We start from the raw sequence: 19194 nt of genomic DNA, 5'->3' as shown, positions 1-19194 counted from the left end.
GGGGTTCCAGAGTGCTTCTCCCAGTCTCTTCTCCCACAGGCCATATCAATGTTTAACACTCTGAGAAAGTCTCATTTACTCCCCCCCCCCCCCTTTTCTCTACAGAGCTCGATGGGCCTTTTGAGGCACAACTCTGTCCTCCGCCTCCACTACCCACGGCTGGCTTTGTTTTAGAGGGAGCCGCCTGATTGGCTGGCCGCAAAGTGAAGGGCGGAGCTTGCTGTGATTATATACCTCTGCCACGTCCTGATTTGTACACAGAGTGGGTTCCGCTGGTGGACTGAAAGTTCTATTTGGCCTTAAAGACACACTGCCCCTTTAAGGGCCTTGTAGGGCCTTTGGTACCCATGGTGGGGGTGGGAGGGGGCTTCACAGTTGAAGTGTTTAAAAATCTTGCATGCAAGCGCATGTGCGCATACGTGCACATGCATAGAATCGAGTACGGTGCGAGCATGTGCAAGTGCACGCATTTGAGCGCGAGCTTGAACATGAGTCTTTCAAAAATTTACGAGATCGCAGATTTACGAGATCGTTATCGTCTTAATCTTCAGACCATTGTAAGCCAAATCCTGTAGAGATCCGGGTATCGACAGCACCATCACTCCGGTGTTCTTTCGTTCTGTGTCGGCGCTGTCACGGTTAAACACATTACCTCCGCAACCGCACTCCAGCTCCACTGGACCCGCAAATCACTCTGACAACCCCTTTAAGAGGGTTAAATGAATTGATTAGATTCCCTCTGATATCATGCCTAAACCATGCATTCAGTATTAAGATGTTGATGGAGGGGGACATTGATAAGCTTATCTCTCGATGCTGATTAAATCCAGATGAAGTTGCTTTTAAAAAGGCCGGTGTCACCATGGAACCAGTAGTCCTTAAGTAGGGCACAGGGCCAAGTAATTTCTTTATTTTTTTAAATTTTATTTAAACTGTTGGGAAACTTTTTTTTTTTTTTTTTTACATTAATACACATTAATACTTTACTTAAATCAGATGAAGAATGTTTAAGAAAGGAATTACAAATATGTCAAATAAAGAAGAACGAAAATTATATTAAGCTAACATGCAGTCCCATCCACATTAGCAAATACATTACATCAGACAGTGACCAGGCTTCAAAAACATTTATTTTCACACAAACACACACATGCACACACCAGTGCACACACGCACAAATACACACACACACACACAGACGCATACGTACACGCACACAAATACAAACACTCACACACACACACGCATGCGCGCACACACACACACACGCACGCACGCGCGCACACCACCCTGGAAGAACAGCACATTCAGTGCCACTGAAGATGAGACACAGCCTTTATCCCCCTCAGTCACGCGGGCTCTTCACAAGCCCACTGGCGGAGGTAAAAAGGGAGAAATAACACCGCCGCCTTAACAGGTGCAATCTGCCCAGCCGCTCGCGGGCGGGGGAGTGGGCGGTAAATTGGTGTAAGGTTTGAGACTGACAGGTTTTCAAACCCCCCCCTCTCTTTCTCTCTCTCCCCCCCGTCAGGCTGTGCTCTATGCTTGGCGAGGCCCACAGAGCCGCAGGTGAGCCGCGCTTGTGACTGGCGGCTCCGTGGCGACTCCGCGCTTCCGCGAGCGCGCTCAGTTCCGGCCGGTTGACGGGCCCTGTGAGGGATGACTAAGCGCTTCACAGCGCTCTTTCGCATTCTCTCCCTTTCTCTCTCTCCGCTTCCCTTTCTTCCTCCTTCCACTCGTTTTCTTTTTTTTCCCCGAGCCTGAGTCAGAGAGGCGGAAGAGGCGCCCCGGACGGGCGGGGCCGAACCGCCCGCGCGTCTGGGAGCGAGACGCGTCGGCGCTCTTCCTCCGCGGCGTCTCCGACCCCCTGCCGGGAGGCGGGAGGGGAGGGGTGCGGCGGCAGGGTTATCTCCGGGCCTCAGCCTACGCTTCCTTGCGGTGGGGTCACGTCGGGCCTCGCCACAGGGGGGGGCGGGGCTTTCTCCCCTGCAGCCGTCATTGGAGAAGAAGCCCAGACAAAGGCTACAGCTAGCCCTGCTGGCTGCTCGCTGCTCCGGCCAGCAAAAGCTCTCAGTCTGAAACCCCCCCTCCCACTCACCCTCCCCTGCTTTTCTCAAACCGAAAACAATGAAAAGGCACCGTCGAACGGCGGGCCGGCGGGACTGCCACGCGCTCCTTTAATTTAAACGGCGGGGCCGCGGCGATAAGAGAGCGGAGAGCGGCCGTTTGAGGACGCGGAGACGAACGGGGGGAGATACGGATCTCCCGCCCGGCCGGGGGGGGCCGCGCTCCGCCGCTCGCTTTCGTCTCGCTGCCGCCGGCTCGTTTTCCGCGGGTCTCGCGTTACCGCTAACGTAGCGCGCGCCTCTCGTTCGCGGGGGACCTGATGGAGACGCCCCTGCCGGGACGGGTCTCTGTCATACCGGTGGCCCGCGCTTTCGCCGTAGAGTGACGCTCTCGACCGCTCGCACCGAGCTCTCTGTTATACAGGACAACCTCACTTTGATCAGAGAGAGACCCCTAACAGCCAGTCCTCTGTCATACAGGAGACCCTCACTTTGATCATAGAGAGACCCCTAACAGTCAGTCCTCTGTCATATGGGAGAACCTCACTTTGATCATAGAGAGACCCCTAACAGTCAGTCCTCTGTCATACAGGAGACCCTCACTTTGATCAGAGAGAGACCCCTAACAGCCAGCACTCTGTCATACAGGAGACCCTCACTTTGATCAGAGAGAGACCCCTAACAGTCAGTCCTCTGTCATACGGGAGAACCTCACTTTGATCAGAGAGAGACCCCTAACAGCCAGTCCTCTGTCATACAGGAGACCCTCACTTTGATCAGAGAGAGACCCCTAACAGCCAGTCCTCTGTCATACGGGACAACCTCACTTTGATCAGAGAGAGACCCCTAACAGCCAGCACTCTGTCATACGGGAGAACCTCACTTTGATCAGAGAGAGACCCCTAACAGCCAGTCCTATGTCATACGGGACAACCTCACTTTGATCAGAGAGAGACCCCTAACAGCCAGTCCTCTGTCATACAGGACAACCTCACTTTGATCAGAGAGAGACCCCTAACAGCCAGTCCTCTGTCATACAGGAGACCCTCACTTTGATCATAGAGAGACCCCTAACAGCCAGTCCTCTGTCATACGGGACAACCTCACTTTGATCAGAGAGAGATCCCTAACAGCCAGTCCTATGTCATACGGGACAACCTCACTTTGATCAGAGAGAGACCCCTAACAGCCAGTCCTCTGTCATACGGGACAACCTCACTTTGATCATACAGAGACCCCTAACAGCCAGTCCTCTGTCATACAGGAGACCCTCACTTTGATCAGAGAGAGACCCCTAACAGCCAGCACTCTGTCATACGGGAGAACCTCACTTTGATCAGAGAGAGACCCCTAACAGCCAGTCCTCTGTCATACGGGACAACCTCACTTTGATCAGAGAGATCCCTAACAGCCAGTCCTATGTCATACGGGACAACCTCACTTTGATCAGAGAGAGACCCCTAACAGCCAGTCCTCTGTCATACGGGACAACCTCACTTTGATCAGAGAGATCCCTAACAGCCAGTCCTCTGTCATACAGGAGACCCTCACTTTGATCATAGAGAGACCCCTAACAGTCAGTCCTCTGTCATATGGGAGAACCTCACTTTGATCATAGAGAGACCCCTAACAGCCAGTCCTCTGTCATACAGGAGACCCTCACTTTGATCAGAGAGAGACCCCTAACAGCCAGCACTCTGTCATACGGATGGCCTACAGCTGGTGGTTGATTTGACCACAGAGTGACCTCCCGCTCTCTCCCTGGTCATGTGAAATGGGGTAAGAAAGGAACTGATCATGAAGACAGCGCTACAGGCAAAATTGAAAACAGCGGCTCAAGCACTGACCGTGTTTCACGTGTGGTTGTTATTGATCGATCCAAGATGTCATTTTGTTTGAATGAAACGCATATATGATTCTAAAGATCACAATGAACGTGAATGAACGATCGCAACATTCATTCCCTTGAAATTACATAAAGCTCAATGTGAACGGTAGTAAGGATGTGTGTTGTCACTTGTTTGAATGTCTGAATGACTTACATGACAAACTGCACATGAGATTTGTGATTTAACTGGTGAATAAAAAAAGCACATTGTGTTTCCACGGTATCCCCAACCCTCTGTTAAATATGGGTCTGTTTTTGCCATTTCAAATATTAATTACTGAGAGCAGCTGTCAGTGTTGCATGCTCCAAGTTATTACTTTTAGTCTTGGAGTGGAAAATAAACCTCTAAAGGGTGAAATGAGCCTCTAGGTTTGTCACGTCTGTTTTCTCTTGTATGTGACGTCAGGTTATTGTGTGAATTATGTCCCTTCGATGTTGATTGATGATAGGCCCAGCAATGAATTGCCCCACGGGTATAAATAAAGTTTATTGAATTGAATTAAATTGACAAAACTGGCAAACAAGGCAACACAAAAAGGAACAAGAGTCCAGTGGCCCAGAACACTGACTGGCTGAGAGGTTCAGATTGCTGATTGGCTGACAGGCCTAGACCACTGATTGGCTGGGACAGATTCGGTTCATTATAAAGAGGCCTAGGCAATCACCACGATGAGCCAGCTAGCACTGGTGTGCATGCCCAGCTCACAGGAGAGGAATGAGCATTCTGTGAAAGTTAGCGCTGCGCCAGAGCGAGCGCTCGCGGTTAGCGCGGTGGGACGGGAAGTCGGAGAAATGGCTCGGTGACGCGGCGATTAAACACGGCCCCGCGGCAGAGGCTTTCCCGAGGAGTTTACTCCCCTCCGAACGCTGCCCGTGTCCCGGCGCCGCTCTCCCGCTCATTTACATGCAGGCTTATCCCAGACGCTCGCACAGGCTTATCTGAAATGTATGCAGGTCTACCCGACAGCCACGGCTATTTACCTGATAGACGTGCACCTTCATCGCGTTTTAAATCACGGCGGATTGGCGGCTTTGCAGTTAGCAGGAGGGGAGCGGCTTCGGTTACCACGCCAACAGCCAGCAGAGGAGCCTAACCAACAGATGGGTGTGGCCAGTTGAGGTACATGACCAGCAGATGGGTGTGGCCGGCAGAGGCACATGACCAGTAGATGGGTGTGGCCAGCAGAGGCACATGACCAGCAGATGGGTGGGACCAGCAGAGGCACATGACCAGCAGATGGCTGTGGCCAGTAGAGGAATGTACAGTTGAACCAAGTTTACACCAAGAGGGTTGTCAGTTCAGTCTGCAGTGCTGTCTCACCATGGATGCAGAGGCTCTTAGTCAGAGTTTCTCCAGTAAACAGCAGGATTTATAAATACATAATGCGCTGAAAAGTAAGCGGGTAACTATGTCATGAATAAATAAAAATAATGGTGCAACAAAATTGAATAAAAATAAATAATGGAAAAAAGGTATATATCAGGCAGAAGTGGAGAATTTCTGCACTTGATAAGTGAAAAAAGCAGTTCTTGGTGAGCGTAAACTCACACGGTGCCTCCATTTATTACAGCTCATAAATAGCGAAAGCGTCGGCTTTTAAAGGTTGCTCGTCTTCCTTTCCTGATTATTATTAGCCTTCGAACGTATTCCATGTTTCCGCACTTTCTGGGCCATTCAATCATTCATAGTTTCTGCCTTTTATCCTTGCCTTGCCCTTGCCGTGAGTGAAGGGATTAGGCTAAGCTTATTATTACTCATGCATCGAGCCAGTGCCGACCCTTTTGGAAAACGCGAATTTGAGACGTGAGATGTTCCCGTGACCGAAGATACAGGCAGAAAATTACAAACTCTGGAAAGCCCAGAAACCCAGCAAAGAATAAGTTCTTCCCTGCAAAATAAATAAATAAATGTAACATGCAAGGTCTTTGCTTCCGGAAGGTGTCTGAGAGAGTCTGAGTGCCCAGATGGTATCCAGTGATGAGGGGGCCTCTCATGGTTGTTGCGCAGGCTAGCTGTCACTGGAACAACCTTGAGTTACATTTTCATCCGATGTCTTCATTGTTTTTTTTTTTCTAATTAACATGCAGTCATTCGTTCAAAAAAGTTAACGAGCATCTGTAAAACTTTGGATGACTAACTGACATTTAGGGATGCGTATTTTCTTCCTGTTTATTTCCTTTCGATGTGGTCCAAAATGGTATCTCATTATCCTTCCCAGGAAGTGCTCTTGAATTTTCTCGCTCAAACTTTCTCATCACGTCCCCCATCTCCCCATCTGCGGTTACAAAAGTGCTCCGTTTTAATATGAGGAGAGATTTGGAGAAGGTGTGGAATAAGGGAAGATAACGGAGAGATGAGAGCCTTTCTGAAGTTTCACGGGTGTTTGCAGAAGGGAGCAGAGGACAGAGAGAAAGTGAAAGAGAGAGAGAGCAAGGAAGTTCAAGAGAGAAAAGGAATGAGGAAAGGAGGCTTAAAATGCTTTTCCTTTCTTTTTTTTGAGGGGGGGGGAGGGGACATACTTTCCTTCTAAACCGCAGCATTTGTGACTAAAATACTGAGCGAGGGGGCGAGAGGAGAGTCACGAAAAATCTCACGGTGAATTTCACCACTCAGGCAGCGGTCGGGAGTGTGCAAGCTTCGTGTTTTACATCTGGACTCTAAGTGGAAATTACGGAAAAGCACAGGTGGGTTAATGTCCTCAGAAGACAGGTGTGTAGTCAGGGCAGGATTACTGGAGCCTCGCTTTCAAGTCCGCACTTAACCGATTAGCTCTGCCTGTGGAACAAGCCGTCCTCATTATCAGGGCCATAATCCTTTCGCACTTTCACTGAAAGGCAAATAGAAGTTTCCACTTTCGCGCAAAACTTTTCATTTTTGGCCATTTTTCTGTTGGTTCTCTGCAGACCGCAGAGATGCCAGATTTTAAACCTCGTGTCATCTTTGACACTGATATGAGATCTTTCTCCATGTCAAACTGTGTGTCAGCTGTACCTGGTTGCTCTGAATTATGGAAAATACCATACCATTGGGTGGAGTGGAACCTGAAAATGTCACACAGCATGACAAATATGGTGGGAACCATAGATGAATAATCATAACATCAGCTGCCCTCAGACGCAGCTCACAGAGAAAGTCCGTCATGCATTCCTTCTCCTGTTTCCGTTCAGTTTCCATCTCAAACCCCTGGCTTTACAGTACCACAAATCCACTCGCTGTTCACCAGATTAATGCGTCGTCTCAGCCTCCAAGCCTGACAGAATTTGCTGGAAACATTAATATTGGCTCTTTTGTTTTCCTCTGGCCCACTGATAGTTTATTTTAATTCCATGGAAATGTGTGGATATGGGCCCATTGCAAAAAGGACGCGGGCTAACCCAGCCCTGGCACTGACACAATCTCTCACGCTAGAACCAGGCCGGCTTACAAATAGGGCTGGATATCGTTCAAAATGTTTTGGTTCTGGTTCCTTATTTTTATACTGGTTCAATTTTTAATTGTAATTCATTATTATTATTATTATTATTATTATAATAATAATAATAATAAATGCTGATGGTAGATGTCTTTCTTCAGAAGTCAAATAAGGTGAAATTGTTCAGCCTTAACTAAACTGACTCCATGAATCATTACATGTTTAATCAAGTTGGAAGCGTTTCCAGACTTGGAAGACATTGACATTGCCAGTATTGCATTTTTTTTTTTTTACGACTGTCCACTTTAGAAAAGTGAACTCAAACCTTTTACTTCAAGTACATTCTGATAGGACTGTGTGTGGGTTGCCTGAATGCATTAGGCTATTTTATATTTTCATGCAGATGGAGATGGAGAACATAATTGGCTGTTTACTTATTTATTTTTCTGATTTATTTTTATACACTGTAAGAACCTAAAGTTGGCACCAAAATTTGACAGATTTTGATTCTGGTCTGGTCCGAATTTGGTACACAGCCCTACTTATATTACCCCTTTACCACTGAGGAGCTGGAACCAAGCTGGCTCATTATACCCCTTTACCACTGTAGAGCTGAACCAGGCTGGCTCATTATACCCCGTTACCACTGTAGAGCTGAACCAGGCTGGCTCATTATACCCCTTTACCACTGAGGAGCTGGAACCAAGCTGGCTCAATATACCCCTTTACCACTGTAGAGCTGGAACCAGGCTGGCTCATTATACCCCTTTCCCACTGTAGAGCTGGAACCAGGCTGGCTCATTATACCCCTTTCCCACCGTAGAGCTGGAACGAGGCTGGCTCATTATACCCCTTTCCCACCGTAGAGCTGGAATTAGGCTGGCTCATTGCAGTCATTTCCCACGGTGGGGTAAAGATCTGTGTGGGCTCGCACACATGTCGTTTATATCAGAACAGAGCACGCTTGAAAGCGATGTGGACATCGGCAGCCCATGTAAAAAAACACAGAAACGGGAGGCGGTGGCTTGCGGTACCGCTAGCCTGTCAAGACTCCTTCCGCCGAAAATTACAGCCTTACAAAGCAGCCGAGCGATCGCTGGAGAGAACAGAGACTGCAGCCAGGGATTCTCATTCTGCTTCAGAAGAACGGGAGGACGTGTACGTGTATTTATACTACACATCCATCGGACCTTCCAAGAGACCCAGCACATTCCCTGGTCGGTATAGTCACTGGTACGTTCTTTTTTTTATCTGTAAAGCCATTCCAGGTAGCCTCCCTAGTTATTTGTGTTTCTTTATGTCCCAGAAATGTGTCGCCTATGGGTTACGGTCTCAGGACACCGTGCGTATGACTGTTCTTAAAGCTGGGACTGAGCTGGGAAAGAAGGCCTTCGGGTTCTCTGCACCCTCTGTTCAAAACAGCTAGCAAAAGGAGCATAAACTACAAGACCTAGTTACGCTCAGTAAATTTAAGGCCACTATGGAATCAGAGAATTGATAACTGTACGCGTTTGAATCGATAATTCGATTGTCTTTTTCCCCGGAAATGTTGTTGTATAGCACTTTTAGCTCAATGGTTGTCTCGAAGTAAGTTTTATTGCTGTGTCTGAAACAATATGTAATGCTGGCCAGATCTCTCTCGGAAAAGAGGTTTTAATCCCAATGTGACTATCCTGGCTAAATAAAGGTATACATATTAAATAAACATGAGAAATAAAATGATGCAGCTTATCTTAAAATGTAAATGTCAGTAAAATGTTGGGGTTTCTTTACAAGGAGTGACCAGGGGTTGTGTGTTTTACTGATTTCTAATATTTACACATCGTTACCAAAATGGGACTGAAGAATTCAGTGAAGGACTGTTATTTTCAAGTTCAAGTTAATTTGTGAAGTTCATGCTTTAAACAAGCAGATAGGGTTGAATTTTTGCTTTCAGGATTTAAGTAGGTTTTCATTTTGAGCATACTGCAGTGTGTATAATGTTCATACACATTTCTTTTTCGGTTTTTATTATTAAAATATTTTATGACCGGAAACCGAGATCAAATCAGGATTTGGTATTTACGTAGATATGACCACGGACCAAAAATGAACATTTGTTAAAAAGTGCCGGCTTGATGGGTTTCCAAAAGGTTCTTTGTTCTTTTCCTTGCAGCTAAATGTCACCGACAACCAATTAGAAGCTTTCAGGAACAGGTAAAAAAGTCCTGTACGGCACACAGATCAAAACTGGAAAAATTACCTGCTGTACTGGCAAACAGAAGCCCTTTCTTCTCCTGAACGTTTCAGAGCGGAGAACGCGCTCACCGCCGTGGCCTATTTTTAGGAGGGGGGTTGAGAGGCTTTTAAAAGTCAGAGCGGAGAGATCAAAGAGGCCCATAATCAATACGGCACTCGCCGAACTGTAAGCCGCAAACTTAGGCAGAACGCAGCTGAGCTGCCAGAGTCTGGAAAACGTCAATGGGCCAGCCAATCGAAGAGCACCCTGGCCCTCAGCCAGAGAGCCGGAACCCTGAGCAGAAAAACTTCAGCCTTCAGCCAGACAGCCTGAACACCCAGCCTGAAAACTGAGCCTGAACACTGAGCCTGAACACTGAACCTGAAGACTTAGCCTGAACACTGAACCTGAAGACTTAGCCTGAACACTGAGCCTGAACAATTAGCCTGAACACTGAACCTGAACACCCAGCCTGAAAACTGAGCCTGAACAATTAGCCTGAACACTGAACCTGAACACTTAGCCTGAACACTCGGCCTGAACATGCAGCCTGAACACACAGTCTGAACCATAAGCCTGGACGTAGCCTGAACACTCAGCCTGAACACTCGGCCTGAACACACAGTCTGAACCATAAGCCTGGACGTAGCTTGAACACCCAGCCTTCAGCCAGAAAGCCTGAACCGTGAACCAAAATAAGCCAGCCAGCGAGACTGAACACTCAGCCTGAACACTCAGCTTGAACTCTCAGCTTGAACACTCAACCTGAACACTCTGCTTGACATGCCAGCCTCCTGCCGGCCCAAACAGTGCACACTGAAAGGCCGCAGCCAAAGATGGATGGAGGCAGATGGAGAGATCTCTAACCAGGAGAAAAAATGAATTCAATATGGAGGGAACATGACCGATAAGAGCCAACAAATTTAGCGTTTAGAACTATGTGGAGAGGAGCTAAAGCCAGGAAATCCGCTGCAGGGAACAATGAAGATAGACTTCAGCTGCATAATCCACACCCACTGTAGGGGGTGAGGAAGCAGATCCAAGACCTGGATAATTAATCAAAACCCATTTCATTTTTTTTCCTTCTTTTTCACAGGGTAGATGAGTTAGTTCATTGGATTCAGCTCATTTCACCCCAGATCCCTGTGGTAGGGGAGTGGGTGTGACTTGTATTAGCACAGTATGGGGGCGGGGCCAGCGGAGAGCCAATGGCAGCTGTGGAACAAAAAAGAGTAAGCCCACTCCCATCTCTGGATCACAGAGCAGAGCAAACTTCTGCCTTGGCAATCAGCAAGCAGCCAGTCCAGTGCCGAATCCATCACCCACCACTCAATCCCAAACCAGTGAGAATACACTTCAGTAAAAACTACATAAAATAAAATAAATGCTAATATTAATAATGCAGCCGAATTAAGATGTATTGCCCTGAAGTGGAGAATGCCCAAGTTGACTTTCTAAACAGACCAAAATTCCACTCCGGTGTGTGTTCTTTTTCGAGTTAAGAGTAAAGAAGAGGCTGATAGGACAAACCACGCCCACTCCTGACCTCCTGGCCCCGCCCACCCCCCCCAGTGTTGCGCTTTTGAGCTCTGAGCAGGCGGTGCGGTGCACTCACAGGTGGTGGGCTTGTTGCAGTTGTGCCCGTGTCTGAAGTACTGCGGGTTCTCCACGACGGGGATGCGGGTCATGCCGATGACCACGGCGTCCGGCCCGGCGTCCAGCGTGCACGGGCTGATAATGCCGTGATTGACGTGGTGCAGGGGACTGGCGGAGTCTTCCTCACCGCTGATCACCGCTACAGGACCTGAGAGAGAGAGAGAGCGAGAGGAGGGAGAGAGGGAAAGAAAGAGAAAGAGAGAGAGAGAGAGAGAGAGGGTTCAAATGAAATTTTTCATGATTTTTCCTAGTACAATTCAGACTTGAGAAACTGCCACATATCACATGTCCTCAGCTAAAACATGGCATAAACAGCCTCCTCGTTGGCTCATCCTGTTGAATCGCTGTTCTAACGCATGGATGGGCTCCGCAGTCTGGTATCGAATCCAGACTGTGCCAGTGCCGACTGTGATGTACAATTGCCCAGAGAGAGAAGTTGGCTGAGATTCCGGCATCTCATCACACACTACCACCCCCTGCTGGTCGACCTGTGAGTCCACCTGTTGAGTTGCACATGAAGTACTTTCCTCTGGCTCGTGTCTGTGTGAGCAAACTACAGTGTGAAAAGAAGTTCTGGCAACAGCAGCAGAAAGTGCTGACATATGCATGATCAGGCATTCCAAACTGGAGAGTAAAACATGGTTCAACACACAGTACCTGCTACATGCATGTAACCACCATGCCATCACACACACACAAAAAACCCAAAGGTCAAAATTAAAACCAGAAAGATAAACAAAAACAGAGAAAAAGGTGGGGTGAGAGATTGTGAAGAAAGGGATAGAGGGAGTGTAAAATGAGAGGGAGAGACAGCAGGACAAAGAAAGGGTGATTGAGGAGGAGGAGCAAGAGGAAGAAAGGGTAGAGAGAGAGAGAGACAGGGAAAAAAGAAAGGGGGAGAGAGCTGGTGAGAAAAGATGTAGTGATGGAGTGAATACGAGGGGAAAAGAAGGTGAGAGTTGAAGGAGAGGAGAGAGATTGAGGGAGACAGAGGACGGAGAAGTGAGAAACAGTGATCAGGCTTTGAGTAAAGGTCTTCATCAGACAAAAGGGGTGCTCTTACCCCAGTGACACGGCTCCAATTTAATCTGAACAGAACGCAGGGCAAACACGCAAGCAGGGGCATTCATTATTTATTACGCATTCATCCGAAAGCAATAAATTGCCTCTCAAGCAGACGGACCCATCTGTTAGCATAAGAATTATCTCCGGGCCAGCCGGAGCACCGCGACCGGCAAACTTCCACAAACATCCACCGGCTTCCCCTAAATATAACCCCGACCGCAACCGCCGGCTTGACCTTGAGTTTCAACCGCGCAAGGCAGCCCGAAGCTCCGGTCGTGCGTAGGGCAGGCTAATTAGTTTCCGGCCCAAAGCATGGCGAGAATGTGGGCTCTTTCGTCAAAGAAACACCCACGGTTTTCCATTAAAGAGCGGTACATGTTGTGGCCCGGAACATCTGCACTCCCGTGGGCCGAGGGGGAGTTTTTCAATGGCGGCTGATTGGCTAGTGATTTCAGTTTCCATCCAATCAAAGGCCACAGTGAAGTCACTAAGAACTCAAGAGTTTCTGCTGGATAGGACGGAGTGTAGCACAGTGGGTAAGGAACTAGACTTGCAACCAAAAGGTCGCAGGTTCGATTCCCAGGTAGGACACTGCCGTTGTACCCTTGAGCAAGGTACTTAACCGAAATTGCTTCAGTATATATCCAGCTGTATAAATGGATACAATGTAAAATGCTATGTAAAAGCTGTGTAAGTCACTCTGGATAAGAGCGTCTGCTAAATGCCTGTAATGTAATGTAATGGATAGCTGTGGCGTGATCTCCCGATGACCCCTTCCTCTAATGAGGATGGCACGGGTTTGGGTACGGGTACACGGCATGTCCCTCTCCTTCAGCAGATCAGTCAGCGGGTATTTGATGATGTCATTTCCTGTGCTGTTTTTTTGTAGACCAGAAAGTTGTACAGCTGAAAGCAGACGACACAGATCTATAGCCCAACAAATGTAAAGGGAAATAAATATTGATGAATCAGATATAAATTAATTATGATCAACAAATGGAGGGCTATTCATCTTTTCCACTTATGTGGCCATTGTAAATATCTGTTACATTTTGTAATTATATCTACAATGGATTTATAAATCTTTTATAAGCGTGTTATAACGCTGTTGTAATGCTGTTATATAATGGCATTTCTGGTACTGTGATCTGCATAGCCTCAAAGACTGTGCGGCCATTTCAGGTGAGTGTGCTTTTATAAGCTGTGCTCCCCAGTAGCGTTTTGCTTTGACAAGGCCTCATTTTGACATGTGAGACCAAGCATTTTATGCCGGCGGTCTGTGAAGACGGGCCTGGGGGCCTTTTCATACACACGAAGGACAAAACGTGCCGGCTCCTGTCTCTTAAATTGAAACTGTAACAAACATCTATTCACACTGGGCCTCATTCACAAAACTTTTCTTATATTATTCTTGTTTTTGTTCTTAAGAATGTTCCCATGAAAAAACTATATCAGATTCATGACACGCGTGCGGACCTTTGTTTTTGTGCGTATCCCAGGTGTATGAGATGATGAAATCTGACTGTTTGTAAATTTTATGCGCAATCCTGTTCTTGTGATTTGTATAAGTAAACAGCCAAGAACAAATACAGACATGAAAAAATGATGAATGTCAAAATGTTCATAGGAACATCGTACACGTTTCGTGAATGAGGCCGATTCTGTTAATGCATTAACGTTGACCAGTAACGAACAAGATTGCTGTGTGTTAAATTAAAAAATGAAGCATATATTGTATAGACAATGATTAAATACTGATGAAGTTTATGTAGTGGCTCCACCGAATAGAATTCAAACATTAGTCACATGACTCACACAAACGAATAGAAACTTCTGATTGAAAACAGAAAGAACGTCATAACACTGGTGGGTAAAAATGCAGACAGACGTGATTGAAGGCCTGTTCAAATAATTAAAAGATTGGACAGTGGATTAACAAAAAGATGAACAGACACTGGAAAGACAAACATGATCAACAGGAATTGGAGGGAAAGATAACGACATGGCAACACAACTGCCAAAATCTATTGAGAGGAAGTGGCCAGCCTCCACAGCCAATTAGCATTCTTTAATGGAAGCGTGACAACTTTATATTAGAAAACAGTGATCTCAACTTGCCTGAAAGCACAACGTTTTTTTACATAATGACGATAACAGGCCATTCAGCCCAACGGTGCTCAGCATTTTCCTACCACTAAAGTGTACCTTGTGCTCACCGTTTACCTACAAACTAGATAGTATCCAGCACTGTATTGAGCCTGGTCTTGAAAACCCCCAGACTTTCTGCCTCAACAAAATGACCTGGCAAGCTATTCCACACTCTGTATGAAGAAATACTGCCTGATGTCTGTGCAGAATTTACCAATTTCAATTTATGCTCCATCATTCTCCTGACAGAACTCAACCTGAAGAATTCTTGTAGTTCACTTTGTTAATCACTTTTATAAATTTAAAAGCCTTAATAAAATCTCTCCTCAATCAAGCATCCTTTTACTAAGCTTGAAGAGATGAAGTACCTGTACCTTAAAATCTTTCCATATAACTTTTGCCTTTCATACCAGGAACCAATTTAGTTGCCCTTCTTTGAACCTTTTCAAGCGCCTCTACATCTTTCTTGTAGTACAGTCCCCAGAATTGCACACAGGACTCTCAGTGTGGTCTGACAAAGGTATTATATAACATAAGTATAACCACCTTGGACTTAAACTCAGTACATTTCGCTATATATCCCAGCATCCTGGGACTATTACTCCCAAGTCTTTTTCAAATTGAGTGCACTACTAAAAGCTCTAAGAACAGGCGTAGTAGCACACAGTAGCCATAAAACTGAGTATGACACTGCATCACCCCTCCCTCCGCTCTCTCGTCCTGAGTTCACGATTCAGTCATGTGTTCGGCCACATCCTCACATTCGAAAAGCGCGCAACTGTAAATCAGCCTGTCAATCAATAATGCGGCCTCTGCAGCAACAGGCAGCTCCGTTGCATTGCACTTCATACACGTCGCATTTCAGCCACTTGGCAGACGCTCCTCTCCTGAGTGACATAAACAGCTCCCATTATTGCGTGCAATCCATTCATACAGCAGGAAACTTACTGAAGTGAATCAGGTCACGCACTTTCCTCAAGGGTACGACCTGAGAACCGAACCGAAACATGCAACGCTGCTGCCCTGCATACGTGTTTTGTATATACAGTGCTCTTGAGTGCACGTATCTGTCCATTTGTTTTTCTTTTCCTAACTGATTGTTATGCATAATGTGATTTTCAAGATTCCTTACACCTTCTAAACACCTCAGAGGACCACTTATAATTGACAAAGATTTGTTGTCTGATCCATTTCATAAGAAAAGCATAAGATTTCAAGGTATGTGCGTTTCAAATGAAAACACAACACACCTATATGAGGTCAGTGATATTGTCCGAGAAGGAAAAATAACTGGCACACGGCCCGGGATGTCATGCGTAATTTAATATGCACAATACAGCTTTACTCACTTTAATCAACATGGAGACTCAACTGGAGCCTAGCTGTGAGCGCTTTTCAAGCTAAGTAGGTCATCCGCTAGTTTGCGAAATCCCTCGCTTGCCGCTAATAGGTCCACGGTGACTGACGGAGCAAACTGACACGCAGTAACTAGCATCGCGAGCGCGGTCGTGCAGACGCGTTCGCTTCCCGCTACCGTGTGGTGATCGGTAGCCTAATGGCGCGCTCCTCGTGGCCACCTCTCCCCAAGAAACGAAATGGGTTTGTACCCCCGGGGGAAATTACGCTGTAGAACCAGAGGCCTGTTACCTTCCTCGCCAGCGCCGCGGCGTCGCGCGAGCCGCTAATTAAACGACCGGCCCGTTAACCGTCGGGTTCGATTCCCTCGTACCCCCCGAGCGCAGAACATCGCCCAAATAGCTTGAGTAAATGAGCCGCTGGGTGAAAGGAATGGTGCAGGGACACATGAGCTACGCGCGTGGCTGCCTGCTGAGCATACTCACATGATCTATAGTAACTATAAGTGAAGGGAAGCACACATGATCTATAGTAACTATAAGTGAAGGGAAGCACACATGATCTATAGTGACTATAAGTGAAGGGAAGCACACATTCGTCCAGAAAATCCATTAGCCGGTTTTCTTTTTTTAAATTGTATTTTTATGGTAAAATGTTTGTAAAAATAAAAAATTTACAGGACTTCACACTTTTTTCATAACACTTTTAAAGTCATGAAAAATAATGGAAATAAATCTTTATTTAATGGCCATCCCATAAAACAACAGGATTTATTCACTTTTTCCCCTTTTTGTTCAATGGTTTTTCACGGGTACAATCACTGCCAGTCTTTTTACCGTTTTTTAACGGGATTTTTTTTACAGCGATACTTAAACCAGTGAAGCACTGGAAAGAAATATAGACAGACCTCCGATTTTTGCATTAACGCATAAAAAAATCATAAATGAGGTAAAGGCGAATCATAAAACACTTTTGATGAATAATTTTGTGAATTTGTGAGACTTTACTTCTGACATGGGAACATGACAGAGAAAGACGTGTAATTACGACAGCCACGCGAAAGGCTTCGCAAAACACATCAGAGGGAACGTCTTCAAGTCCCTGCTGTAGTGGAGCCATGCGCTGATCAAACAAACCCTGTTACCCTGGAAACCCCCTGCTGCGCTTGCATCGCCACAGCCTGTCTCCCGTGAGCCGGATCTGTTTCCTGGGGGCTGTGGGTTTATGGTCCAAATGATCAACCAGTTAAACAGCAGACCAAGCAGCCAATCAATCAACTCACCCAACAACAGACCAAACAGCCAATCAATCAACCCACCCAACATCTTACCAAGCAGTCAATCAATCAACCCACCCAACAACAGACCAAGCAGCCAATCAATCAACCTACCCAACCACAGACCAAGCAGCCAATCAATCAACCCACCCAACCACAGACCAAGCAGCCAATCAATCAACCCACCAACCAACCAGCCTACTAACCAAATCAATCAACCCACCCAACAACTTACCAAACAGCCATTCAATCAACCCACCCAACATCTTACCAAGCAGCGAATCAATCAACCAACCAAACAATAAACCAAACAACCAATCAATCAATTGACCAAGCAACTAACCATTCTTTCAATCAATCAGCCAACCAAACAACTTACAGTACCAAGCAGTCAATCAATAAACCAGCTTAACATCTGACCAATCAGTCAATAAACCAGTTAATCAAATGACTAATCAATCAACCAATAAATCAGCAACCATTTGAAAAACAAACCTAATAATGAAACTACAAAAAAACGAATGATTCCACCAATCAGCCAATTAATTAATCAATTAATCAATCACCAAATCAATCAAAATATGGCCCAAAAAAAACACCAGTTAGTCAATCCATAATTGAAAAAAATTTGTGAATCAATCAATCAACCAATTAACCAACCAACCAACCAGCCTACTAACCAAATAACTACCCACCAGCCCAGTCCATCACTAGATCAGTCATTAAGCACATTTACTCTGCATGTACTGCATAAAAGGTACGTGTCACACAATGACAGAGAACAAATCACCTAAAAATCACCTAACAAACACTGAATTTTTAAAGACATATCCTCACATTCTTAACAAGGCAATTTGCAAACTCGCAAATGAGAACAAGCAACTGCAAAGCTCCTATATGGGGTCCTGTCAGGTATTCATAGCAAGGTAGTCCAAAAAGAGAACTGAAAAAAAACAACATAGTTCATAAAGCAGCTTCCTCTAGAGCCGAATCCCCCCATATGTGGGTGGGGGTTCGATCGCCTGTGATGACACCTTCCAAGCTATGGTCCCATCTCTATCTGGTCCCATCTTTCTACCTGTCTGAGTAAAGCAAAAAAAAAAAATACAATGCAGGCTTGTCTGGTGGCCCAAAAAAAGAAAAAATTATTCAGACAAATTATTTTTCCGCGGAAAACGTGTTTGTTTTCGGGACAGGTGTCCACGAGCCTGACGGGTGTCATGTTCCATTCACTGTGATTGGCCGCCAAGGGAAACCCTGGTGGCACGACAGCCAATATCTGCGTCGGCATCGCCATGACTGATGTGCGGGTCGGCCTGTCAGGTCGCTCAGAGCCCAATGCTCTCTCCAGCAACGCCTGTCAATCACCACAAGCTGAAAGCACAGAGGAGGTGGGAGGGGGGGTGGGGGGGTGGGGGTCAATGCGACATATTGACGCGGCAGATTGATGAAGGAAAGCAGGCCAGAGCAAGTTTTCCCGCTGACAATGGTGGAGGAGGGATCTGAGGACGGCGTAGCAGAAAATGGCGCACAACTCTCCAGCTAGGATTAAAGAATCGACATACGCAACAGATCATAATTTAACAACAAAAAACAAAACGGACTATAAAAGAAACAATTGAAAGAAATGTCCAATTTCATTTCATTGGTAGGCGAACCCCGAAGCGGAGACGTCCTCTGTCCACTCAGGAGAGGGCTGACCCGCCCCTGCCCTCCGCTGGAGAGCGGTATGCCCCCCGCAATTTCCTTTCGCCGCGCGGTCCGCCAGCTGAGCCGCGCAGTCGCTGCGCTGGGGGAGGTACCGACGCAGGCGCACAGCGCTAATGACCAGAGGGTTGTACACTACTGCGCCATGAAACCAGGACGACCCAGTCAAGTGAAACCCATTGATGAGCCCAACTATATGTGCGTGTGGACACCGGGCCTGGGTCAAATACGTATTTGTTTTGGATTCAAATACTTTTCTGCGCTCTATTGATCTTGCCGGGGGCAATTAAGCCTGCCAATAGGACCAGAAGGCAGGGTTTGCACTTTTTGACAGTATTTCATTGGTTCCAATACACCAGACACGATCAGGAAAGCGTAGAGAAGTATTTGAATCCAAAACA

At 46.5% G+C, this 19194-nt stretch overlaps 1 protein-coding gene across 3 annotated transcripts in view; it reads right to left on the bottom strand.

Annotated features, from left to right (window-relative positions):
* The window catches only part of LOC118215714 (NT-3 growth factor receptor-like), a 202327-nt gene that overhangs the window by 42149 nt on the left and 140984 nt on the right, over window positions 1-19194 (bottom strand). For all 3 annotated transcript variants that reach the window (XM_035396676.1, XM_035396677.1, XM_035396678.1), the window contains one exon: window positions 11201-11389. In XM_035396676.1, the coding sequence (XP_035252567.1) occupies window positions 11201-11389 (189 nt within the window). The remainder of the gene's footprint in view (window positions 1-11200; window positions 11390-19194) is intronic.

Source organism: Anguilla anguilla, chromosome 16, assembly GCF_013347855.1.
Source record: "Anguilla anguilla isolate fAngAng1 chromosome 16, fAngAng1.pri, whole genome shotgun sequence".
Taxonomy (NCBI): domain Eukaryota; kingdom Metazoa; phylum Chordata; class Actinopteri; order Anguilliformes; family Anguillidae; genus Anguilla; species Anguilla anguilla.
The sequence above is the reverse complement of the archived record's forward strand: the minus strand, read 5'-3'. Positions and strand labels throughout refer to the sequence as shown.